At 39.5% G+C, this 26873-nt stretch overlaps 1 protein-coding gene across 1 annotated transcript in view; it reads right to left on the reverse strand.

The window, feature by feature from the left end:
• Positions 1-26873, reverse strand: part of UTRN (utrophin) — a gene marked incomplete at its 3' end in the record, with an annotated part of 391562 nt that overhangs the window by 117849 nt on the left and 246840 nt on the right. The window contains exons 52-53 of the mRNA XM_081998557.1: positions 7864-8036; positions 2101-2257 (exon numbers count right to left, since the gene is read on the reverse strand). Of these exons, the coding sequence (XP_081854683.1) occupies positions 2101-2257; positions 7864-8036 (330 nt within the window). The remainder of the gene's footprint in view (positions 1-2100; positions 2258-7863; positions 8037-26873) is intronic.

Raw genomic sequence — 26873 nt, forward strand, 5'->3', positions numbered from 1 at the left:
TTTGTTTTTTTCTCCACTTTTAATTTTCTACCTGAAAAAACACAACTTTTCAGCTTGATGTAGCTTATGATTAAACTGCAGCTTCAGCGAAGAATTAACATCTCCTGCTAAGAAACAGCAGTGAAACGCAGCCATGGAGAATCAAACCAATGGCCAACTGTGGTCCAGCTCCCCTGCCCTGGCAATGACTAATAAGCAACACTTCAATAGCACGTGAAATGCCACATGCTAATAATTCGTGTTTGGTATGGCATAGTATCATCACATGATATATGAGAATCTCTTGGTCCCTACCAAAATAACCGTTACAAAATAATTGTCAACTCATCATCCTAGAAATATCTGCAATTGAATGCTGTGCTCTTGCTTGCGTAGGTGTACAAAACCCAAAGTGATGTATAGGGTTGCTTTAGCTTTGTGCTGTTGCAGACCATTAGTACAGCTTGTATTAAATACTGGACTGGGACGTCTATAGCCAACACTCACAGTCGCATTCCAAGACCACTGCCTTTTTGAAAACTGAAAGAATAATCTCTAAAAGCTCCTGAATGCACATATTAAGAGTCTTAACCTCAATGCATAACAAAATATCAGTTATTCTTTAAGCATATGGGCAAATACTAAACAACCCAGAAGTGTTCTCTCCTCCACACTGCTGCAGTTCACTAGTGACCCAAATTAGCCATTCAGCATCATTGATCCTATATTTTTCTACTTCAGAATGATGTATAAAAACTACCATTTTTATAAACTGATTTGAGATTTTCAAATACGAGGCACTAGCAGTATTACTTGTTATTATCATACTTATACTATAACCTAGCGTGAGACACAAACAAGACCTTAGAAAATGACCTGTAGAGATCTATCACCTCCCATTGACCTCCTTCAAAACATACTTGGATCTGTTCCAGCCTTTTATTGCTTTTTGTCCCTAGTAATCCACCATTTGATCATTATAAAGCATTCACAGCAGATGTGCCTGCAAACAGAGCATGATGATTTAAGTGGATAAGAACAGGAAGAGATGAACACTCAAGAAACAGAAATCCTGAGATTATGCTAATAACTTTACTTTAAAAGACTAAATTAAGGAGAAACACATGCATATTTACTCAAGCTCTTCTATTTTGGATTTAAGTCTCAAAAGTGCTGCTCATGTGAGGCTACTTTTTCTTAGTTCCTCATAGTATTCTATGTGAGTATTACTGTATTACGAAGTGTTTTCCCAAATTCAATTTTTGCCCTCACTAAACACCACAATAGAAAAGACATCAGTGTTGTGTTGGTGGAGGGGAACATAGTTGTTATGCAATTAGCTATATAAAGCTGCATTTGTTCCCTGTTTACACCATACAGAACAAATATGATGATAAGATGGAACCAGCTTTACTAGAATGAATTTGTCCAATGGCAAATATATCTTAACTTGATTACTGATCGGAGTTGGTGAGACAAACTCTAGATTCTACATGAATGAAGATACATTGTAGATTCAGCAGACTTTTCAATTGTCAAAAAATACTTAGGAATCAATACCCTATTATGTACAAATCCAGAACAGAACTAGCAAAACCAGAAAACCGGAATAGCTTGTTATAGTTACAACAGTACATAGCATAGGTAAGTTTTAGTTCTCAAAACCAGTTTTGAGTCGTCTTTGCAGTATAATTCTGGATGGGGTGGGAGCTGCTATTACTGGTCAATTTAGTAACATCTAGAAAGCCACCTACTTAATTTTACTGAATTTATATTGAATATTGCTTTCACAATTCTTGTTCAGATCTTACTTTTGTACGTCTTCCTTAACTTTAAAGTAAAATAGCAGCTCTACCTGGGAGGAATCCAAAAACATCAGGAAACATTAAAAAAAAGTGTTTGGACTGAATACATGTGTCAGAAATACTTTAGAAGAAATTTTACAGAAAGTATCTCAGTTTTGCTTTACTAGGCAAAGTGGGGAAGCAAAAGGGGTGGAGACCTAGAATTTTTTTCTAGAAATTAGTCACTAGGAACTGTTCATCATTTCTCCTGTACTCAAATTTTCTTCATTCTGTTATTCACAGTAGCATATTTATCTATAAATCTTAAGCAACTTACTTTGCAGTGATCATACTGTTGCTGTAAGGTTGGAACGTCCCCTCCAACGGGCATTTGCTTTTTTAGTTCTTCATCTTTCGCATTCAGCCATTTGATTAACTCTTCCAGAGATGTCAGCAATCTGTTCCACTTCTCTGCACTGGCCTCCAAGTGAGCCCTGTGAAACAACATTAAAGCATCTTTAAAGTCCTGAATAGCAAAAAGAGCATGGAAATAAAATCGCTCCATCATTAAGATAGGAATGTTTCAAGTGTTTAAGTGCAGAGCAACTTGGTGTTAAAAAAAGTTTACTTCAAGACATTTTGTACAGCAAATCAAAATAAGCAGAGGAAAAAAAGGGGAACACAAACAAATATGTACCCAATGCTTTAACTTCTCTAAAGCCTTGAACACTGCTCATTTAAGCAGTATGAAAAGAAATGCCGTGTTTCATTCTGACTCTACGACCGCAGTGCACGAAGTACAAATGTCATTTTGTGAGCTAAAGCACTGCAAAACTGAATTCTTTCATGCCAGGACCTTGACTCTCCAGCAGTGAAAGCAACAAGTTCACCCAGCAGTAATCAACAGTAAATTGCCTGTGCTGCTGAAAATATCATTGACACAGATTATTTAATGCATCATCTTTATTCAATGGTGAGTTACTACAGAATTAACACAGTGAATCTGTGCCTCAGTTTAACTGACAACCCGCACAGACTCCACAATACCCTTTTCTAGAATTTTAAAAAATACCTTGAGTTGATGGCTTCTCCCTGCAATGCTTACACAGTTGCAGGAAAGTCTTGGACAGGGACCAGCTACCCTTCTTTTACTGCAGTAGTTCTATGTTACAGATTCACTTGAGACCAGCATGTACTTAGTTTATATCAGTAAACAACATTTTCTTCCTCCATGCAGGGCATGGGAGTAGAGCTAAGTCCTTTTCAGTGTAGTCTGACACCAGCTCTGCACCTTCCTGCCACGCTTCTGACAGATGAGTGAACTGAACTTTACTATTGTTTTCTACCTTTTCCCTTTCCTATTTTGCGCATGGCTTTTTGTCTTTTTGTCTGATTCACTGTAACTCACATCTTGAAACTTTCACCTGGCTTCTTATGTATTATCGTCTCAGATGGCATTTGAGTGAATGTTTGGGGCTGATATAACAATAGCTGGATTGAAGGGGCGATGCGCTGCAAGGTTAATTTCAAGGCAAGCTTAGGTTTGGGTACACTGCAATCTCCCAGCGATACTAGGATGTCTGAACAAAAACGCAATCAGTAAGAGCATATGGGGGGGAAGATGCAAAGGAAAAAAGAATGATGACATTTCTGAAAAGGATAAACCTTTAGGAAGAAGAACCTATTCTCCTTCACTCCATTCAGGAAAGTGCTTCGGTAATTACTTGGGGAAAAAAAAAATTGAAGTACTTGTGCATCACAGTTTCTATTGTCCCTTATTGCTCTTATTGATGTCTTTCTCTCAACACTGAACTCAAGCCAGCTGCTCATAGCCCAGGCCTAAACAGCTGAGCCAGCATCCTGCCCTGCAGTGAGCTATTGCACTAACTATATGGTTATATACATAGCAGGGAAGAGCGTCCTGCCAGTCTTGGTTTGCAGACCAGCAGCTCCTGAGTGAAACATACTGTCTCAGCTCTCCTGATCTCTTTTCAGTTCTTTAATACTCACTAACCAGAACTACTTTCAAGGCAACCAACTTTTCTCTTACCATACTGATGGTATTAAGTCTACAGCAAGTTAATGTACACAGTACCTGCCTCAGAGCTGGAGCATTCACCATAGCTGGCTGCTGAAGCCTCCAGCACACATATGAGCACACTCCCAACAGCACAGGGTGGTCCATGTAAATGTGGACCTTCTTCTTTTCACAACTAGCTTGACATCCCATCAAAAATGCCCTCAAACTACCAAGCTGCAAAACATTGCACCCTCAGGTGCTAGGTACTCTGAACCAGCTTTCCTTTCTGGAAGTGAAAACATAGTTATACTCCCTGTTAATGAGGCAGAGGAGAGACATTGCCCTCTCATCTAAGCCAAGGAAGCCTACATTTGAATTTACAATTTTGCTGTTAGACCCACAGATTGTTACAAAAATAAAACATCTTTATGAATTTTAGAAGCAACAACAATTAAAATGTTCAGATATATAGTTTTTCATTTCACTTTGATAGTGAAATCTCTATTCATTGTGACTTATTGCTGTATCTAGCACATTTAAGCAGCTCTCACCTCTAAAAACTGGCACCCTCTGAGGCTTCAGGATTCCGGTCTGATTACTTAGTGGAATTCTTGTACACAAAGTGCATTGGAATTTTGTAGGGGGAAAAAAACCCTGCAACTAGTTAAAAGGACAATTTAAGGGTGACTCACTGTTAATTTAACATACAGTGCAGTAATACTAATTGTGGAAAAAAGTAATTTGATATCAATGTGATTGATGTGGCATATGATACTAGATTAAATGCATTGTAATTTACCACTAATGAGTACCCATGTGCCTGCCAGATTAATGACAGCAGCAAAATATCACTAGCACATGGTTTCAAAGTCCAGTGCAAGCTAAACTTGTGGGGGTAGAGCAGTAAGGGGTGGGGAAGAAATGGACTACATGAACAGGGACTTTAAAATTCTTCTCTGAACACAAAGTGAGCTAACCTCTCTCTTGAAAGGTCAGAAAGACATTAAGGGGGAAAAACATATCACATCAGCCTGGATTTTTTCTGAATGTTACCCTTCTAATCTTATCAGAAGCAATACTGAAAATAAAAGCGAGATTCAGCAGCCGCTGAAGAGCAGACACAAAAAAACAATTCTCCTGGGGAGCAGAGGTGCGTGCATTCAGTAAACCCCATTCAAAGCAAATGCTGCACAGGAGCAAGGGAACCAAAATATACTCCAATTTGCATTTCAGTGTAAAGTTTTAGTATCACATTTAAATTTGTCATACAGTCATTATCAGAGAGCTGACAAACTCTGTTGAAGTTCTGAAATGTTTCCTTGGCTTCTTTGCTTTCAAAGACAGGATTTCTGGCCTTTGCTTTGGAATTGGTACCTCAACCAATACAGAACCTGCAATCAAAGCTTCAGGTGTTTATGCTCATGTGACAAATGAATTGTCAATTTCCAGGACATCATCAAGTGGTGGCTTAAGAATCTGCTCTGATAACAATACAGGTCAGTTACAGATGATTGTTCAGGTTTGAGCACTGGTTGGAGCAATATTCCCCAGCATCAACCACCTGGTATTCCAAAGTGCTCCTAAATGGAATCCTGGATGAGACTGAAAAACACAAATGCTCCCAACCAGCTGACCAGGTTGAACAGCCCCTCCCCTCCATCCAGGCTCAATAAATAATCCAGAAGAGCAGGAACTCTGGCATAAGTCCCCTTCTGTTGACCCTGAGAGGCTCTCTTCACAGCTGGAGACCTCAGCTTTTGCTTCTGCTATGGAGGTAACACTTTCCCTGCTGAGTGACAAGGGAACACATGGAATAAAAAGATTGGTGGGTGGTCTAAATACAGAGAATCCTTCTCTGTTTCTCCCATACTTTTACCTCTACCCTCCCCCAAACACTAACACCCTCTCACCACCTGCCCCAGGAGGAAAGAATGTCTCCTAAACATTGGGCTTTTAAAGGTAGACCCACACAAATCTGCAGCTTTGTTTTCTTCCTGGGAATAACATAATAAAAATAGAAAAAGAAAGAAGCATTAATAAGTCTACAAGTACTTTCAAAGAGGGGCATAGCCCTCTCAAAGTGGTGTCATAGTCACTACAAGTACAGGTTTAAGTAGTTCCCATGCATTTAAAAATATGTCATAAGAGTGCTGCTTTTCTAGTTTGGAACTCCCTTTAGTTACTGTAGCAAAGAAGTAAAGTCAGTGACTAGCACCATCAGCTCTGAGGACAGTGAAGAAGAAAAATTCTTACTATACCTAAGGGAGAACAGTACTTTCAGCAACTAAAAATAAACGTAATCAGAATGGACACAGAGCTGAAAATATTCTAAAAAACTTAGAGAAACATTAATTTAGAAGCATTATCCCAAGCTAAAACTTATAACAAAGAGATTTTTCAGTCATCAGTCCTAGCATCTAACACTGCTATATGCTGTTCTCACAAGACTCATCCATACAGTTTTGCTTTCCAAGAAAGCAAAAGTTGAAGGCAACCAGCTACATCAACACACTGACTTCATGCTTTGCTATTTCCCTATGAAGGCTTTCATCACTCTTGTGTGAATTAAAAGTGAACTGCAATCAAAGAACAGGGCAAAATACATGAACTCAGAAACGCTATGATCTTTTCAGTGGCAACTGAGGTTTGAGAGGTTAATTTACTGCTCTAATATTTGCTCCAGTATTCTCTTCCCTGCCTACCTTCTACCAGTAGCTCAGCGACATGTGGCTCTGCGGCATTGCAGCTACCAGCAGAATAACACAAACATTACCGACATTAAGGCTGCCCAGTGGGATGCACGTACCTTACCTGTACAGAAGTGAAAAGATGGGTCCATATTCAGAAGAGCTGGTATTCCCACTTTTTTGAGCATTCACTGCACAATTGCTGTCTCTGCTGCCTCGGAACTCACAGCTGGCTGGGGTAAATGGCTTGAAGGCCCTTTCCTTTGGCCATCGATTTCTCCCAAATTATGATCAACCCCAGGAAAGGCCAAGCAACTGAATTGTTATTGCTACAACTCCACAGTTGATAAGTTATTATCTTATAAGCATGTTTTTGTCTTTCACATTGACTGATTTGTGAGTAAAGCTCATAATAGCCCAAGTTTAATAGCTCTTGCATTAAACTACTTGTGTAGGGGGGCCAGCCTCTGCAAGCCCCCACACCGAACTGCTTGGTTCCTCTGGTTCAAGCTCTGTTTGTGGGCTTTCATGGAGCTGATTTACCTGTTTCACTTAATTGTTTGGCAGATTGGTGATGGGATAAGTGGAGACAAAAAGTAAATGTCACACTTTCCCCCTCTCTCTCACTTTTTCAAACTCTTGTGCCTGAATTCCAAGCTCAACTCATTTTTCTAGCCTTTGGAAAATTCATATAAATGCTTAACATTATTCAGTTCTATTAAAAGAGCAGTTTCCTTTAATCAACAAGCAAGCAGTTGCAATTAAAAGCTCCAGAAATTCTTTTCTATGTAATTAGTTTTAACTTGGAATTTTACTCACATTAATGAATATGGTAATATCTACTTCCACAATGACATTGCAAAGATTTTAACAATGACCACATTTGGACAGTCAGTGGGCTTGGCACTGGTAGTGTCAAAAATTTGTAAAATGCATTCCTTGATTAATATGTATTTTAAAACTTTTCTTAATTGAATAGCAGCAATAAAAATTTTGTTACTACCGATATGGATTAAGACACTTAAGATGCAAGGCCTATCGAGTTCTTAATTTCAGTGGTAAAACCAAAACCAACAACAAACACCTGATTTCTCTTCACAGTAATTGTAGATTCACAGAATCACTGCTATCGATTTACAATAAGGAAAGATTCAACATACTTTCTGGAAAATTTAGTACAGATTGGCAAGTTACAACTGTGCAGCTCTGGAAAGAGAAGAACAGGTAGTTAAACCTGCATGGTGTGCAAGTGCACCAAGTTTTTGTATTTGTGCTCAGGGGTCCTTTACGGAAGAAAATGGAGGTTTCACTTCAGTGCCGTGGTCATATTTCTCAAGCCTTATAGAAAACAGCAGCTGTATCCTATTCATGTCTTGACGTTTTCATTACCTACCTGATGTTAGCCGACTTCGCCTTCAGGTCATTCCAGCGCTGGTTCATGTCATCAAGCCGGTGCTGGAGCAGGGCAGCTTCCTCAGAGTTTCCCAAGGCTTTCACCATCTTCTGTCTGTTTCCATCAATGCTTTTAAAGATGTCATTGTGGGCATCAATCTCAGCTTGGATGTCCTGAAATATCAGCAAGAAAAGTCCAAACATCTCAGTTCTCTAAGTAAGGGAAGGATGAGCTTATTGCCGTTAGTACTCCTCAGCACTAAGACAGAGCACATAGTCTGACTTTCTTATGTGACTATGAAAAGAGATGCAGAGAGGAAAATCTGCAGCCCTATTAACATCATTATAAAAGGTTTAGCTTTCTTAAGTGTGAGAAAAGGAGTTTGAAAGTCATCCTTCACTGTGAAAAAGGACTTAGAACTATAAATGCTAAGTTCTCTGCATGTTTTTGTAGCGCTGAAGGTAACTGTCTGCTGTTCTCCCACACATTTCACACAGTGCAGCATTTGCAAATGCAGTAGGAATCATTTCCTGCTCAGACATTACACAGATTCAGCCTTATTCAGCCTTAACTGCGTTGTCTCTTTCCTCTTTGAAAGAAAATGTTGCAGAAACCTTACGCAGCCCAGTGAAATTCAAACTCTATGTAGTGCTTTAGGTCATATGCAATGAAAGCTTTTAACTAAAACCTACGTCCTTAAACTGCAGCTAAATGACTACAGCTACCCACAAGCCCATTTTTACAATTAAACTAATGTACAACATGGCCTGCAACATATGGAGAGGTAGACATAAAACAGCAGGATGTGTTATAATCTGAATTTCATAGTAAATACTGAAAAGAAAAAGAAGTGCTTGTGATTTGCATTCTGCTTACTCATTTCTCTTCCCCTTAGAAATTAAACATATTTTATTCTCTGCTCTACCATCTGCCTCAAGAACCACATTACAGATGTTGTCTTCATCTAACTGAGGACAGTATTCTTTTTAAAACACATCATAAGAGCAAATAAAACTACTTGCATCACTACCAATGCTTTCTAGCACCTGTACGTTTATGTATACTCTCACAGAGCAATGTAAATGTGCGGAGAGCCAGGAGGTGTACTGGCTGTCTCAATAGGCTTCATCAGCGAAGATTGTGACAGTAACTTGATGCAGATGTAAACAAACCTCTTTTGCAAATGAAGAAAATCAATTTGAAGGTTTTTATTCTTCCAGAAAACTTCTCAGTAATCTCCATCTGTTCCCAGGAGCAGGAAAGGAAAGGCTCTTGTGCCTACCCATCCTCAAGATGTAGTCCTGTATCTTAAGAGTGGCTGCTTGCACATACACAATTGATAGTTGGAAACAGTGAAAAAGTAGCTATACATTTGATGTAGCATGAAAGCTTTCTTCAGTTAGGGAAGAAAGCAAAAAGAAGTAAGGATACAGCTGGAAAAGTGGGTGGAGGAGAGACAGAGAGGGAAAGAGGCATCACTGAAGCTCTGGCTCTCCAGCTGAGCTACTATGTGACTTTGGACAACTACCTATTCTTTGCCCTGAGTTTCACTACTTTAAAACAAGTAAAAAGACACTTTGCTGTCTTTAAACCAACCTGATAAAAATCACCATTCTGAAAATAGATACGAGCAATGGCATTTAAAATGAAAAACCAAAATGTAAGTGTCTGATGATCAACAAACCCAAATAAGACAGCACAGTCATCAGTTAAACAAATCAGATGCTTATCTGAAAACATTTGCAGATTTTGTCCTTACACCTCCAACACACAAGTAGACACAGTGAAAACCAGCTCAAATCCACACAGCAGGAGATAAAATTGTAACTGCTGTACATGGTTGTAACTGCACACTAATCTGTGCTACAAAAGCCTGTTCACATCAAATCCATTTCTATGCCTCTTTAAAGTTACAAAAGAAAACTTCATTGAACACAAACTGATCTCTAATCTTCCATTCTACAATCACAATATTCATTCTAAAGCTATTGAGAACCTTCATGAAACATTCTATCTTTTATTACATTTGAGAGGACATTGAAGCACGCATGCTTAAAATGTTTCATTCAAAATGAATTTGATTCTTGCATTTGCCAGTCATCATCACAGTAAATATGCTGTTTGCATTCTTTAGTCCATCTGTGATGGCCATGTTGTGACAGCTCAGTTCAAAGAATCAACTTTGTTAATTAACTTCTCTTTCTCTCTTCCGATTTCCATTTTTCAGGAAAAAAAAACACAGCCAGCTGACAGATAAACCAACAGGACTGATATTAAAGTGAAGGAATGACAGTGCAACACAGCCCTCAGAAAAAAAGAGGGAGAGAAATCCAAACAATATGTCTCACATCAATGGGCACATGGAAGAAGTGCAGCAGGAAGGTGGGATTTGAAAGATGGGTAATAGCAACAAATGGGTGCATTAAATTAGTTATTCCCCAATAATGATATAAAAGATCTTGAAGATTTTTATTCAGGTATTTTCCTCCATTGGAAGGCTAACAAGAATGATGATCTCCCATATTGTCATCAGATTGCTGTAATTGGTAGCAATTGGTAGTAATCTCCTTTACTCACTGTGTCATCATAATCTTTCAATTCTTATGAGATTTGTAAACATGTTGTGGTTGCCCTCCCTTAGAATTTCTTTTTTCAAAGTGGGAAGAACTCTACCCATTCTGTACACATCCCAATTCATGTTCATCCTGATCTATTATTTCTCTTTCTCCTGCCTCTTTCTTGGTCATTGATTCTCTATATTCTTCTCTATTGTCCTGTATGTGGCAAAATGGGATGAAAGAAGTTGATTATCCCTGCTCAGCCCCAACTAGGATTAACTTTAATAAGAGTTAATCCAATTTCAATTTTTCAGTACTTTAAAAGCAATTATAAGCACTTCCCTGCTATCAAATGGAAGCTCCCCTATCCAGAGTCACATGGTCAACACACTGGAGGATGCAGAAGGCAGGGGAAAAAAAAACATTGCTTCTGCAACATAACGAAGGGGACACAATCATGAAACATCATCATTCTTATCCCAATGTAAAGGGGATCTGCGCCAGAGCATTCTCCCAGTGCATGCAGAACAAAGTAAAGGAAAAAAAAAAAAAGAAAAAAAAATCCCAAATAAAAAAGAAACCTACAGAAATACACTGCAAACAGAGGAGGACTTCATGCCAGCAGAAATTTCATAGTTCTTTAACTGTAGTTACATAGCTTTATCAACTTAGTTTTGGTGGTATTACTATAGAGATGCCATATTTTCCTAATTTTGAAAATATTTATATGCATACATCTGTTAAACTGGATTAATAATTTATTGGTATGAGGTCAACAGATCTGTTTACATGCCCAAATGCTTGCAGGATTAAGGTCTTAAACTAAAAGAAAGCTCTTTGAGGAAAGAATTCATCCTATATCTAAATGAAGGTGCAAGTTTCAAAGTTTTGAAAGGTAGAAAGGAGAAGGAATAACTAAGTTGACATTTATGTATCTACTTCATCCTAGCCAGGCTATTAGAAGATTGCCACTTTCCTTAAATTCCTTTTAAGAATTAAGATCAGACTGCTTCCTGTCTTTTCCACTTTGGTCTGGTGATTTCAAAATCCCCTTATCTTCGTTCTGAACCTTAGACTTCTTTGCTTCTCTCCCTCTTTACCCCTCTCATGATGGATGATTTACCTGAAGGATTCAAGCCTTCATTCTATGCTTGGATCTGTTTTTAGAGCTTGTCTCTATAACAAGAAGCCTACTTCTTGCTTTAATTTCAATCAAATAAAATACTAAATTATCATATAAAGACAACTGAAGAGCATGTGTCTTCAAAGAATGTATAAATAAATATGACATGAGACTCAATAACTCTATAGGTGGCAATACACAAAGATGTAGCTGAGTCCAGTTGGGTGCTACTGGAACAGCCCAAAGGCAGACTAGAGTGACTTAGCCAGTTTAAAAGAAAATATATGACTAAGATTTGAACAGAACCAAACTTTGTAACTCCAACTCTAAGGTCAACCAGCTATCAAACTTTTTTCTCTTTTTCATCCTTACAGACTGCGAGGATATTTTAAGCAGTTACAACAGTAGACATAATTTTCCTTTGGAAACTATTAATCCTTTATAAAGAAAAAAAATATCCTTTAAAAAATAAAAACAAAGAAAAACCCACACCCCATTCCAACAGCATTCCCATGAGGATGGGTATTCTAGCATGTTTTTTCTGAATGATGAGTCCAAAGGGCCTCTAATTCACACCTCAATCCCCTAAGCTGTTAACATATTCACTTCTACTCATTTTTTCAGATTTTATTTGTTTATACTATCTTCATTAGTACATTGCCATTAACATAGGCAATATATTTTCCTCTTTAAAGGGCCCGAGCCCTTCTGTTGAAAATAAAAACATGACTGGTGGAAAAGCTCCACATTTCCACACCAAAATTAAAGTGGAAGAAACGATGCATTTTATAACATGCAAAAAGTTACTCTATTCCATTCTCTCCATTAAGAATCCTAGAGTACTTGAGCTTTACAGAATCATAGAATAGTTTGGGTTGGAAGAGACCTTTCAAGGTCACCTAGTCCACCCTTGCTGCAGTGAGCAGGGACAGCTTCAACTAGACCAGGTCGCTCAGAGCCCCGTCCAACCTGACCTGGAATGTTTCCAGGGATGGGGCATCTACCACCTTCTCGGCAACCTGTGCCAGTGTCTCACCACCCTCAGTGTGAAAATTTTCTTCCTTATATCTATTTATGATACAAGGATCTAAAACAGGGAAATTATTTTCTTCTTTAAGGTAAACAAACAGATGTTCCTATAATGCTACAAATTCTATTATCAAGATCACTTAATCAAGTTTTATATGACATGACACAAAACTGAACTTAGTCACTTATGAAAAAGGTCAATAACATTCCATACCAAATCATAACTTCACAGTGGTTTTTAAAACAGTTACATATAGGACTTATCAACGTTTTAGCCCAATATCTTCTAAAGCCACTATAAACAGAAAAATTCTGTATTACACACCCATTTTTAACTAAGTTTATTGCAAAACAGAGTTCCACTGAATTTCTAGCAAGATCTGACCACAGAGCAGGCATGGCAAGTTATGGCACACAAACTACACCTGGCTTGTAAGAAATGGACATGCAGGCCCAATGCTGGTTCTGTGCCACAAGATTGGTGGCGGTTGTGTTGGCACATAGACTGCCATGTAATTTTAATCCCCAGGTACAAGCCACAGAACAGGCAAACTGTTGTGGCTTTTGAACCACATGAGGATCTTAAGAGGAGTTAGCAGGGGTGAGGCTGACTTCTCATGAATGAAATATAGCTTGAAAAATTGTGTTTTCCCCAGCAAAGGTTATCCCCAGGCTATTTTGCCAGGACGGTTCTGTACTTCTTCCACCCAATACAAATCATGCCTGTGACTGGAATACCTGCACACTTGGTGCAGGTACAGGGAGTTGGAAGTCCCACAAAAATGACTGCCCATTGCCTTCGCTGACAATGTTCAAGTCAGCAAAGATAGTTACAGAAATGCTGCACTTGCCTCTTTCAGAGGTCAGGAATAAAGTATCTGCAGAGAACTCCTCCAGCTGGAACAAAACCGTCAGTGCCAACCTAAGAACATAAATGTTTGCCACAGACATCAGCCAGAACACCTTTCTTTGAGGTCTCACAGCAGGTAGCAAGGGATTTTTTAATTTTTTTTTTAAATAGCAGATTGTTTAGTCTATATTGAACCAGATACAATTTACTTGCTGCTGCCAACTGCCTCTGGGAACACTGCTGTGTCAGATGTTCCCTTTAGCCTGCGCTTCACTTGGAGCTTTTCATTTTTTGATGACACTTAAGGAGGGAGCCAGAACTAGGCATGATACAAGCATGTGAAAGTGGCCACTGTGAAAGGGAAAAGGGGTCTTTATTGCTCTCTTTCTTTACAAATGCTGGGGTTAGCAGGGAGAGAGGGATGCTGTTACAAAAAGAGTCAGTTAGAAAAAGAAAAGTCTCTGAAGAATCCAGGTACTCATCTCACCCATGGAGTCTTTCCTCTGGTGTCAGAGTACAGTCAAAACTTTAGAAAGGCTCATCCCATCTGCTGTTTCAGAGGCCTGCAGTGGCAGTTGCTGTTAAGCAATCCATTTACAATGAATTCACGTTCAGAAGAGCAATACGTATGCAAAACCCTTGGGCAGAATTGCCATTATCACAAATCCACCAGTGGCAGAAGTGTGTATAAAGACAGACATTAAACCTCTCTAAAGTGTCATCCACAGACCACACTGGGTATCACTACAGCCACTGTGACTATAGTATAAGATCAAAGAAATTCACAAAAGCAATTGGCTTTAGATGTGACAGAAATTTAATTACTACTTAAGCTCTCAGATACTTCAGGAAGAAAAAAAAAATTGGGGGGAAAACCACTTCAGGATATTTTTCACATCTGATTTTCAAATGCTTGTACTACCAAAAGCCTTGCACCAACACCGCAAGTTTCCAGAAAACTGTCTTGACTTGCACTTAAACCTAATGGATAGTACCTTAACAGGTGACATATGGTGTGGGTAAGGATTCGTTTCATCACAAGAATGATGATGCACTTTGGAAGGCTGAGAATGCCAGCCTGCTTTCGACAACCTCTGTGGCTCCATCGCATGGCATTGACTCAACATCTGAGGGGCATCATTAATCTGTGAATACTAATTCCAGCAGTCACATAATTGCGACTGAACAAAGCCAAAGCAGCCCTGCCCACTCCAGCGTAATGTGAGACTGCCTTTGCATAGGAAGGGAGTGCCGTGCAAGCTTCTGCAAATGCCATCTGGCTTCTGCATCACGACCACAGTAACAGCACTCGTAATTCTCTCCTTATAACATATATTAATGAATCAAAAAAGCTGAAAGTAACTTGCAAGCCAGGATCATTGTCATAACGCTGTTTCACCTGGCAGCAAACCCCTCAGTTAGGAAGAACAGGGTGTGTGTGGGGGGAATTGTGAGGAGGAGAGATGAAGCAGGGGAGGGGGGAACTTGCTCAAAAGAAAGCAAAAGAAAACTTGCTAAATAAGCACAGATAAGAATTTGTGGTCGAAGTTCACCAACTGAAATGTTAACTTTCTTCTCCAGCACCAAAGCATCCTCCTACATTGTGTTACAAATTTCAGCACAGTAGACAAAAAAATGATATAGTATGCTTCAAGCTATAAAATACAGCAGAGCTGTGAGACCTGCAAGTTGTGTTTTTGTTGACAATTCCTACAATGAATTCCTTTGAGACAAAGTAAGACACTGCAATATTCAAAATCACAGGGGAAAGCCTGGAGTTTGCAAACGCCAGGGCTTGTATGGTTCAAAAACCATTAGAAACATTAGTTTAAAAAATTCTGTCTTAAACACATCATGAAGCACCTCAGGGAGTCTAGCATGTGTCTTAATCTTTACAGGCTACCAGCAGCAACTACAAGAGAAGGGTGAAGCCCAGCTGACAGACTGGGAGCAAGAGAGGAGCAAGTGATCTAAGTGAAGAAATCACGTCACAAACGCTTTTGCTGTTACTATCAGCTACTTCTGGAAGAGTCATGCTGGTGGGATACTGAGCAGCATCTGTCTCAATAGCTCCAAAGTTTGCTACTGTAGGAAAGTGAAAATAGAAAAGTTTAAAAAAACCCCAACAAATCCAAACCAGTTTAAAACAGTCTCCTGAGGACCCAAGCTTATTATGATTTTGAAATTAACCAAAATCATTATACAAACCCAAAACAAAACAAAAAAGTAGCTTAATTTTATGAGACTTTTAGGTTCATTTAGTAGTACCTAATATTGTACTGTTCTGGTGACCAGTGCTGATATGTATTTAAAAAAAAACAAACCACACATACTGAAGCTTACAGTTTTAAGATAGAAAACCACAGAATCAGGCTTTACAATCTGCTCTCCGGCTTTGTGATCACAGTATTTATATTTTGTACCTTAATGTGCAAATAAATTACTATATACTTTGTTACAGACTGTGGTCTTCCAGGGCACAGGGATTTTGTACAGAGAAATGTTATTAAAAATAACAAAATAAAATGTAATATGCAAAGCCAAGCAACAACGGTTACAAACATACCATCCAGGTTTCATTGGAAGTACTGACAATTAAATGAAAACAATCTGGTTTTGAACAGTCTCATGTCTCTCACTAATCAATGCAATCACTGCAAAGCCAAGCATCCTGCCTCTTAGCATTAGTTACCAAATGTCCTGGTAAGTGAAAGAGTAACTAGCTTGAACAAAAGAACAACAGATGAAATGATGGGAAAAGTGGCACATTCATTGGAAGTAATTCTACTTACAAAAGCCCTCATAAGATCTTCCAATTTGACTAATATAACATTCAACTAAATTTAACGGGAAACTGCAGAGCACTTTCTTTATGTCAATAGTGAAGTAAGGGCACAGGCATCCTGGAAAGTCCCCTTATGCTCTTGACTTAGCAAAGTCCAAACTTTTGTATTGTTTCCTTTTGGGGGGGGGGGGGGGGGGGGGTGAGGGGAGGGAAGAGAGATGATGACCACAACCAGAGCATATGCTCTAAAATTAATCTTGTAAGACCTGAAATGGGGAAGAGAAGCAGCATTAGACTTCCGTATTTGAGAGGCAAACAGGGGTCACAAGAGGACTTTAACAGCAAGAGAGAAAACCCAAGATAAAACACCAACCTGCCCTTTGTATTGCGTAGTTTTCAAATGCATAACCTTTGTCAAAGGCATAAGTATATGAAACTGTGCTTATCATACCTTTTCAAATTTTGTCAGCAGCTCACATAAGCTGAAGTTCAGGCCAATCATCATTAAGCGTCCCCCAAAGCCTACATTTTCCTGGTACGTCCTCCAAGCCAGGTCTATAGCCTCCAAAAGGTTTCTCTCTTTTTCTACCTATACAGTCTCAAAACTCTCCGAGAGCTCCCGCGCGTGCCCCTCTCTCGGGCTGTGCTCCCCTGGGGGCAGGTCAGGCAGCACCATTGTCGCAGGCTCCCTGTCCCCGCTCCTTCCCACGGGCTGGGCACCTGGGGGCAAGCCGCTGGCGCCGGGTGATGCTCCTTGCAGGGTTAACCAGGCCCCATGGCGCTGTGGGGATCTCCTCGTCTCCACGCCTGGCCAGGGCTGCCTCCAGCTCACCTCGGCAACGGCATGCAGGCTCCAAGTGCTTCTTGCAGGCCTCAAGCTCAATGTTTGGTCTCAATGACCCTGAGCACGAGAAGCTATACTCCGCTGGTATATGATGGATGCAGAGGGTGGGGAAGAGGAGCAAGTCCTTCCGTGTTGCTCCATGCTTCCCTTCCAAGGGAAAAAAAACCAAAGGAAAAAAAGCAAAAAACCAAAAACAAAATCCCCAGAGAAACTTCTGTTCATAAAAAGCACCACAAGCCAGCTTTTCAGGGAAGTCAAAACGGGACGAGGCGCACTTCAGCCTATGAAACACAGCAGCATGACCGGACAGGAGGCCACCTCTCCTCTCCCTGCCTTCCCCGCAGCTGGCCACCAGCCGGCTGGTGTTGCTATGGCAGTAACCAAGCCACCTCCAGCCTTCTTCCCTCCATCCGCTTCGCTTCGCCCAGGGGATGCTGCACCGCCGAACAGCCAAGGCCCATTGAAAGAAATCTGAAAAGTCACTTCCTTTGTTTAGGGGAGAAAAAACAAAAGTCTCCAGCAAAGGGTCCTGCTGCAACCTCCGAAGCCTTTGCTGGGGATCTCCTCCTTTGGTCCTGTCTGCTCTGACAGCCGTGTGGTAATCTATCGCCAGCATTTGTTTATTATTGTAATCAGCATCCTCCCTTCCAGCAGCCCTGGTGCTGCTCTGACGCCACGCGCACTCCCCCTTCCTGGCGGCCTCCCCACTGGAAAACCACCACCACCCCTACGGCTGCAGAAACCCTGGACCAAAACCCCTCGCTCGCCCCTCTTCCTTCCTCTCGGGAGGAAAGGCGGCTTCTCCAGGCACTGAACAGGTTTTGGAGCTGTAAAAGCAACCGGTGCTCCACAAAGCCTACGCGCGCCCGGCGCCGCTCACGAGGGCGGACTCGGCGCGGGCAGAGCGGTCTCATGGGAGCCTTTGCGCACCCGCGGGAAACCTGACACCCCACGGGCGGCTGCGGGGAAATCACTCCCCCTCAAACCATTCCCACCGCAAGCCCTGTGTGCGTGTGAAGGCCTATTTAAGCTGCTATTCACGCTGCCTGTACAACCACACACTACTCAACCGCCAAAAACTGCTTCAGTAACAGTTGCCAGCAAGTCAGAAAACGTGTAATTAAAACCAAACCAACAACCCATCACTTGCAAAACCTGCTACAACTATTTCTCCCATGACCATGCTGGGTATCACATGTTGCTTTTACTTTCTTTTTATTTCACCCAACTGTCATATGAAGTACCAATAAAGTCCTCAATGGCAAAACTGTCTTTAAAATTATTCTCAGCTAGTGGGCTCTTACTGATACAGCCAGTATGCGTCAAGATTTTAAAACTAAACTCTGGAGGAGAAAAAAAATAAAATATTGGCATGAGCAGAATTTCTACTTATTTTATTTGCACTTTGCCTCCTGCCTGTATGTTTCATGCAGGCATATTATACAAACTGCAGAAGTGCTTGCAAAATAAACTGAGAGAAGTTTTCCAGACACAAGCAGCAGAACTTGACCAGCTTTACTGCACAACTGACAGGCCAGCACAATCTGTCTGAATTTATTCTGCTGTTTTATGGAAGAAAAAAGACCAATTATTAATGCAATGGTATCTAAAATAATGTTTAAACACTGTTCTTTTCTATATTAACAATTTACAGAAGGAAAAAGACAGATTAGAGTGAGAAAGGAAAACCATCCTGCAAGAGATTTAACTACAATCTCTATGCAAGAATCTTTTCTTCTCCTGACAGACACAAAGTTTGGATCCTGATTCCCGTACACACGAAGGCTTCTTTCTGCTGCTCTTGCAGAAAAACCCCTTGCAAAACAGGAAGAAAACAGCATTTAAATCCACTTCAGAGGTGCTAGTGCATGTAAAATGAAAATGGGTGTCAGGTTGGATTATAATGAGGCTTCATAACTCCAGCACTGTATGCAAATATACAACATTAATGTTATGTTTATTCTCAAGCTTCACAGTTAGATAACTTGTTTCCCAATTTTCTGTTGTCATCAAAAAATACACTTTAGATCTTTCAATCCTATTAGATGCAAATGCCCACTCTGAGGCTGATAGGTACCATTTTGCAGAATTCTATAAAAGGTAATCAAATATATATGTATATACACAATGTTGGACCAATGCTTCCAGTAAAACAGCTTAAATTGTGCTGAATAACAACTTTTCCAGTGGCCCTTCCACGTGAAAGCACACTGCAGTATTTGAGAAATTCTGAATTTGTAGAAGAAAAATAAAGTAACTGAAATAAGCTCTACACTGACATATACTTAATATAGCCTCTACAAAGGCAGCAGTTCTGTAGACACGACAATGGAATGTAAGCTCCAGAAATACAACATACATTTTAAAACAATTTTACAGTACTTATTGCTACTAAAATTTTCCTGATCAGCTTTGTCATAATTTTCCATAAAAATAACTCTACATCCATTGTTGGCAATGCAAATGGAATTTTATAATGAAAACTACAAAACACACACAGGTGCAATATTCGAATGCTCGAGTCCAAAGAAATTCATATTCTGAGAGCGTAAGCACTCATGCAAATACATGATCTTCAGCTGAAAATGAGCAGAACACCAACTGTGCTGTTACAAAGCCTCCTTCCAAAATGCTCTTGTAGATGCAAAGATCCACAAACGGGAATTTAAGACACTGGAGAGCAATGTACTGCTGATGCACTCAAGGCGCTGCTGCAGAAGATTGTGTGCAATGGAACTTCTTGTTACATTTTGGTATTAAAGCGGTTTGGTGCATTTTCTCATGTCTTAAATAATAACATAGAACTGGATAATATAACCAGCTAACAGCACCTTATAGTCATTGGTAATGTTACTAATGGCAGCCTGCAAAATACAATTCTTTCAACAGAAAAGAATTTTTACCAATGGCAGAAAAAGGAGGGTCAGCACAGCAGCCTGTGACACACAACTACAACCACATTTGCTGTTTTTAGGAGTGGGTTCTGAACTGCACATCCTGCAAATCCAGGCTTAAGAGCCTCATCATTTAGCAAGACACTTAATGGAGGGATTAAAACTAATAGCAGAATTGTATATCTAAAAACTTAGTACCGTAAAGAATCAATTAAAAAAACCCTACTTTTTATCAAATATAAATCCAGAAGTAACTGAATGTTAGGCTACTGCACACAAGTGAACCAGCAGAAGCAATGAAACAAAAACTTGGTAAGGAAAAAGAAAAAAAAAAGTTATTCCATTGCCTCTGGAAGGAAAAATATCTGATCAACTTGGAGATGATCTCACACACACCTCTAAAGTTCAATTTCAGAAAAGATAAAAAGTGTTACAGCTTTAACCTGCAAAACAAGATTAAGTATGTGCAAAGACACTGTAAAGAATTTGCTTCATACTTGAGACGAGGTGGAAAAAAATGCAAGAAAACTGTCATACTTTGGAATACAAAGTAAAGAAAGGAGAAAGTAGTTTTTTTTCTAGAAGAAAAATGAAAAAATAAACAGCAGAAAGAACCTTAAGAGTGAATGAACAGGGTTGTTTATACGCAGAGCATACACACATCTTACGTGACTCACAACAATGAGTAACAACAATGAAAAGATAAAAAGAATAGTGTTCCCTTGTGCGACTCAGATGTAAAGGACACAGAGGTCAATAGGTGGTTCCAGCGAATCAATACGTCCTGGTTCCAGTCAAGACATGCAGCTTCAGGCAGGAACACAACAAATTCACTTGTTCAAAAGCACTGTGGTATTTTCTCCTGCCTTGCAAAATACCTGGTGTCAATCTGACCAGACCAGGAGGGAGCATTTGCAATACAGAGTTAACACAGCTCTAGCAAGGTTGGTCCTGAGGCTCGCTATCAGTTGAACACAACAGCAGGGTTTCACTAAGCAGAGGTCTTCCAGCACAGCCTCACTGATAACCTCTGCCAGAAGCTTAATCACTCAAGTGACATTGTACCCCAAGGACCAAGAAGTCATCAAGACATATGGACAAATCAAGCTCTTACAGTAAAGAGAAAGCAGCAGGAGGATAGGACAAAAGTCACATAAATACAATTGCCCAAATTACCCATTAGGTATCTATTACAGTGGTGATTGCAATGCAGATTATGAATTACGTGAATGTGTTTGCGGAGTTCCTAGAGCTCGGAGCCAAGGCACTGCACCAGTTTGACTTTTTCGTAATTTCTTTCTTTACAGCTAAAGGGTGTCAGTTTGCCTTGGGAAGGTATGTTTACATGGATCAACCAGTCACATTCAGTGGTCTGCCCTGTGCAATATCTACCATATGCAATGACAGAGTTCTGCATTAGGTAAGCACAGAATACCCTCTTCCTCAGAAAATGGGTATGTGATGAGACTTTAAATCTCAAGAATAAAATTTGTTAGGATTCCAGATGAGATAATGCAGTCTTGGCAACAGGCAATGTTGCACTGCCATGAAAGATTAGTAAAGAACTGGGTTGTTTGGTGGTGGGGTTTTTTTCCCCCTCTTATTTTGAACTTGTTTGGACAACATATGGCTTTCAGCTTTATGAATCAACCATGATTTTCTAATGTTTTGGACTTGAATAGAAGTTGTGTGTTTCAATTTCTTTGAGCTTCCCAGAAGCATCAAGCCCTAAAAGCAGAACATTTCAAATGTACTCAGAACACAAAACCTGAAAGAAGTATCTCGTACTTGGAGTATATCTAAAAGAGATTAGATGTCAAAGGGAAGTATGCAGGGAAGTACCACCATGGCATTCATTTCAGGCATGGAGCCATTAAGAAATTTACTGTACAAGAGACTGAGACTTAAATTCCACTTCATGGGACTGACCAGAACATGAAGGTTTTAATCCTGACCCAAACTGACAGAATGAGGGAGGCGAAGGGAGTATGGATGAAATCTGGCTTCCATGCCAGGCAGGAATTTCATTGTCAGGTGTTACTTTCTAGTTATTGCTGGTGACTAAATAAAATGTTCCTATTGACCGACTGTCTATAGACTTCCCTGGGGAAGCCCCCTTCTAAGACTGTTAGATGCCTTTCTTTCTGGTTTTCCCTCTTCAAGTATAAGATACTGGAGCTTGCTTGCAATAATCACACTGGATATCAGCAAGCCACAAGCACCTCATGGTCTTTCTGTCGTTAAAAGAATCTTTAACTCTGCTGTCTTTGCACAGAAACAAAATAAACAAGTTGTCTTAGATGTACTTACTAACATTTTTAATAAAAAGGGTGAAACTGAAAACAGGGTGAGAGTCTAGCGGTGATATAACATGGCAGATTTCCAAAGCAGCACACCCAAGGAAAAGACTATAGAAGCTGCATTAACCTACACCCAGAGTAAGCATCCAGTTTCCCAAGTAAAAAACATGGGACTTCCAATGTTTCAGCCCAAACTGAAAATGGAATTTTCCTTAAGATTTTCTTGACTGTGATGAGAACAGTTCTCTAGTTCCCTGACAGCTTAGTCCAAGAAAAGCCTCATTAAATCCATGCATAATACATGGGACAATTAAATAGACATCTTTAAAATCATTTGCTGCTAGAAGGAGGGCTTATTTATATATTCATTACTTGGTAAAGGATACCCATCTCTCAAGATACTAAAACTGACCAATGAAAAGCTCATTAATTCAGTAGTTTTTAGAGAAGTACTCAATCCAAATAGTGAAAAGACCATGAAAATCATATTTTAATTTCAGTTTATCATAAACAATTGCCAGAGCATCTTAAATTCTACAGCACTGACTCAGTACCTGCGGATTAAAATCTCATTCAAACATACTGCAGTCTCTTCCTACTTTACTTCTAAGCAATGGCATTAGACTTAAGTACCTAACAAGGATACAGTGCAGTTATACTGCATAATTTATCATTTTGCCACACTCCAAGGATAAGTACCCAAGCAGAACCTTTTGACTCAGCCTGCCTCTGTATTATTTTATGCTCTACCTTGTCTTACATTCTCAGTCAAGTAAGTGGCCTTATCTTGCAAGGAAGAGAATCATTACCTGGATCTAGTTGGCTTTGGTTTTTTATGGGGCTTTTTTGAAAGCCACTGGGAATCGGACTCTTCCCATCCAATGCAAACTCTAATCTCAGCCATAAATATTTGCTTCAGCTCTAAGATTTTCAGCCATGAACTTTGAATTATATATTTGAATATTGGTCAGGAATTTGCTATATAAAAACAAATGCATTTTGAATTTCTAGCATAACCATTAGCAAGACAATAACCTATATTTAAAAAGAGTATGAAGTATGTAGTTTGCATTATTTGAAGTAATTTTGTCTATGAAGTCAGAATCCTTATAACATTTTTAAAGGTATGTGCTTTTGTATCAACTTTAAGATGCCATAAGGGAACAGCCATAAGAAAATTACTCCTGTGAATATAGCAAATGAACACCTACTAAATAGTTGTAACAAACCATGAGAGGTCAATCTCCTAATCTAGCAAGAAATACTAAAGTATACCATTCTAATTTACCAAAAAGGTGGCGGTTTTGTTTGTTTTCAAAGTTTACTAAAAAAGATCAATGACCCTGGACTACAGGAATGTTCCATTAACATTTAATTTAAATCTTTTCATGCTGTGGATACTGCATCGAAGTGGCAACCCACAATGCCTCACCAACCAAACTGAACTTTTTTCCATGAATGGATAAAGTAGTATGCGATGGGGGGCTTACTTTAAAAGCCTTATGACTGAAACCATAGGACAACCTTGTCTTCATCTAAATGAATTTTCAAACCATAGGATTAAATCCTACAAACTGGTCATAAGATCAGGGTTTAAATGTCATAGCTCAGAAAGAGTATTCATTCTTTTCACTAGCTGTGAATGATCCCCTGAGCCAACTCTGTAGTTACGCAATTTAAACGAATAAACAATATTCTGTTTTACCACATCTAGTGTGTAATGATAGCACTGAAGCTGCCAGGTAAAGCTAATCATTGCTTAGCAACACCTTAAGAGAGAACAGAAGCAATTCAAAGTTTTGGAAAGTAACCCTCTAAAATGTGGTTGTGACTTTTCTGAAGTGAGGTGCTTCAAGTCAGCTGCGTAAAGTGTGTAAGAATGGGAGAATGTACCACAGAGACTGGAGAAGAGGGACAAGAGTGCAGAGAATTGAATTTCCACAGCTCCTGCATGCAAGTCACACAGTGCCGTCCGTGCTGCTGAAAGCCCTCATCTGTTCACAGCGAGCACTTCTAAATAGGGGATGAAAGGGGAAGAAACCACCTTCCTCCCATGCACCTGACAAGTTAGGCAGACAATATAGTGTGTCTTTTAAAAGTTACAGCAAATCCTTTCCTCTGCTCAGCTGCCCACCTCCCAGTACCTGGCAGGCGTTATGATTTCCAAGTCTATAACTGCCTCCAGGCACCCCGTTCCACTGCATACTGCTTCCCCCACACCTGCCGCAGCTCTGCTGCAGGAGAGGCGTCATTGAGCCCAGTATGCCCGTAGCTGTGATCTTTCTCCCTTTTGAACTTTGTCCTATTTAGCGTATTTGACACATCTTTTCGCTGGAGTAAGCTCCCAGTGACTGCTCTGGCGGGTGACACCCATCATCTCTACTTTGTCCTGGAAAGAATTTGGATGCAGTAATGGGTTTGCACAGCTACCGAGGATTACAGAGAAATACAATTACAAAACTAAGGAGAGAGAGAATTGAAATCTCAAGCATTTTCAGACAACTAACTTGACTGTATTCCATTTCGTTTCCTAGCATATATCTAGGTTTCCGTTTACTTTTTGATCTATATGGTGTTCATTATACAGCTAGATGAACGCTCTCAATCATATTTATCTCTGAAGAATCCTCTTTCAAGATTAAACTCTATGAAGAGGAAGCAACTCATCTAGTTATTACCGAATTCAGTAAATGCTTCACTGACAAGGAAAATAGTTAAGCTACATTCCATTAATCAAGTTGCCACCAAGTAATTAGGACATAAAACTCCCACATCATCATGGGCCAGAAAATGAAATCACAGCAGACCTGTGGTTAGTCAGAAGAGCTTTGCATCTCCTCAGGAACTTTGTTTCATTCTTTCTACAAAAAGCTCTTTTGTAACAACAAAACCACCTCATGTCCTCTCTCCAAACCACTGCTGAAGTTAGATTTGACACTATAAACACAGTGCACAGGGCAGCAACAGCGTCGTGTCTCTGTGGCTCTGGAGACACAACGTGCAAAATCCCTATAGCACTTGAAATACTCTGTCAGAATTAAAGAGACTGTGCAAGAAATGCACATTTTACAGTTTCTAGGAAATTCACACTTGGCGTTTGGTCACAAAAGCTCATGAAGGTGACCTTATAGCCTAAACACGCTCATAACACTCAATACTTTTATAATTTCTAGCTGCAAGACATGTTGTAGTTCATTTGTTATCTCTTGATTTTTTTACTCATCATCTTTCCCAGCATCTGAATCTCAAAAGCAGGATAGAAAGGTAAGGGAATAGAAGACAATCCTAATAATAATCTATGTTAGTAAAGAATTAGAAGAGTCATGAAATGGCTAAAGTTTATTTTATAAAGTTTATTTAGCTTTAAAGTAAGTAGTCATAAATACGCATTGTAGGGTTGACTTGTGACAACCGCTGATGACTATGTGAATGCATTCTGGTATTCGTTGTTTGGGAGCACAAACAACTTTTGAAATGGTCAGATAATGCAAGCTACACTTATTTTTAGATTTTTTTTTTTTTAAATGTAGCTAACATCCAAATATACATGACAATTTTTGTGTGTTTGAGGGCTATCAAGCAGAATTTCACCTACTTTGTGCATCAGAAGAAGGAAAATTAGAGTTTTTAGGGTTCATTTGGCTTTCTGCTTCTGAACTTCTAAAATAATTGGATTCTTCTTATTTGGCTTCTCTCTTTTATGTCATACCTTTTTTTTTTTTTAGCCCTATCTCCACTGAACACAGCAGAACAATTTTTTAATTTTTTTTTTCTTTTAAATGAGAAAAGTTGAGCTACGTAAGTGCTTAATAGATCAGTGTTACAGATAATGTAAAAAACCTTAAAAATCTAAGTTCTGATCAAGGGCTGCAAATGCTCATGAATGAATGAGCATTTGAAATAAATTAAATTATTCTATTTCATAGCTGACACAAAAATGGGAAGCATTATCATCTCATGTTCACTGCCTAGAACTCAAACACATGGAAGGAACATGACAGAGATCTCCACATGCAGGAGTGACAGTTCTGCTATTCATATCTTTTTATATGTGCATGTAATCAGAAATTAACTAATCCTGCTTTAATCAGTGAGGCAAAAGTGAAAAAAAATGTAATGCAACACTTTAAGTTAAAGAGTAAAGGTAAAGTCTAAATTGCACCAATCCTCTTAAAAATGCCTTTGTTTCTGACTGGATGAGGCTTGTCTGGGCTCTCCATAGCACTTTATAACTGCCTTGGAAGCTTATTTTCAAAGACCTTAAAAGTTTAGAACAGTAAATAAAAGACTTCACATTTCAGAAGACATCAAGGGAACCAGTCACTGTATGTTTTCTTGTTGCTGGATTTTAAATCTTATCCCCACATTAAAGCTTCCAGCTACCATTATCTAAGGGCTTCCAAGGGAATACTATATGCTCTTAAGTAACGGGACAGCCGAGAACAGTCTTTCATGTCACGCTGCTGATCTTTATGGCATCTCCCACGTGTGAAGTGTTCTCCGTTGCACTGCCTGAATGACCAGCCTATCCTCTTTGCTTTAGACAGGTTGTTTTGCTCTCCACTCCCCCACTTCTGTTTTTTTTAAATTGTTTAAGAATTCAGTCTCTGAAAATAACTCCCAGCAT

The sequence above is a fragment of the Phaethon aethereus genome (assembly GCF_964289735.1).
Source record: "Phaethon aethereus genome assembly, chromosome: 3".
Lineage (NCBI taxonomy): Eukaryota > Metazoa > Chordata > Aves > Phaethontiformes > Phaethontidae > Phaethon > Phaethon aethereus.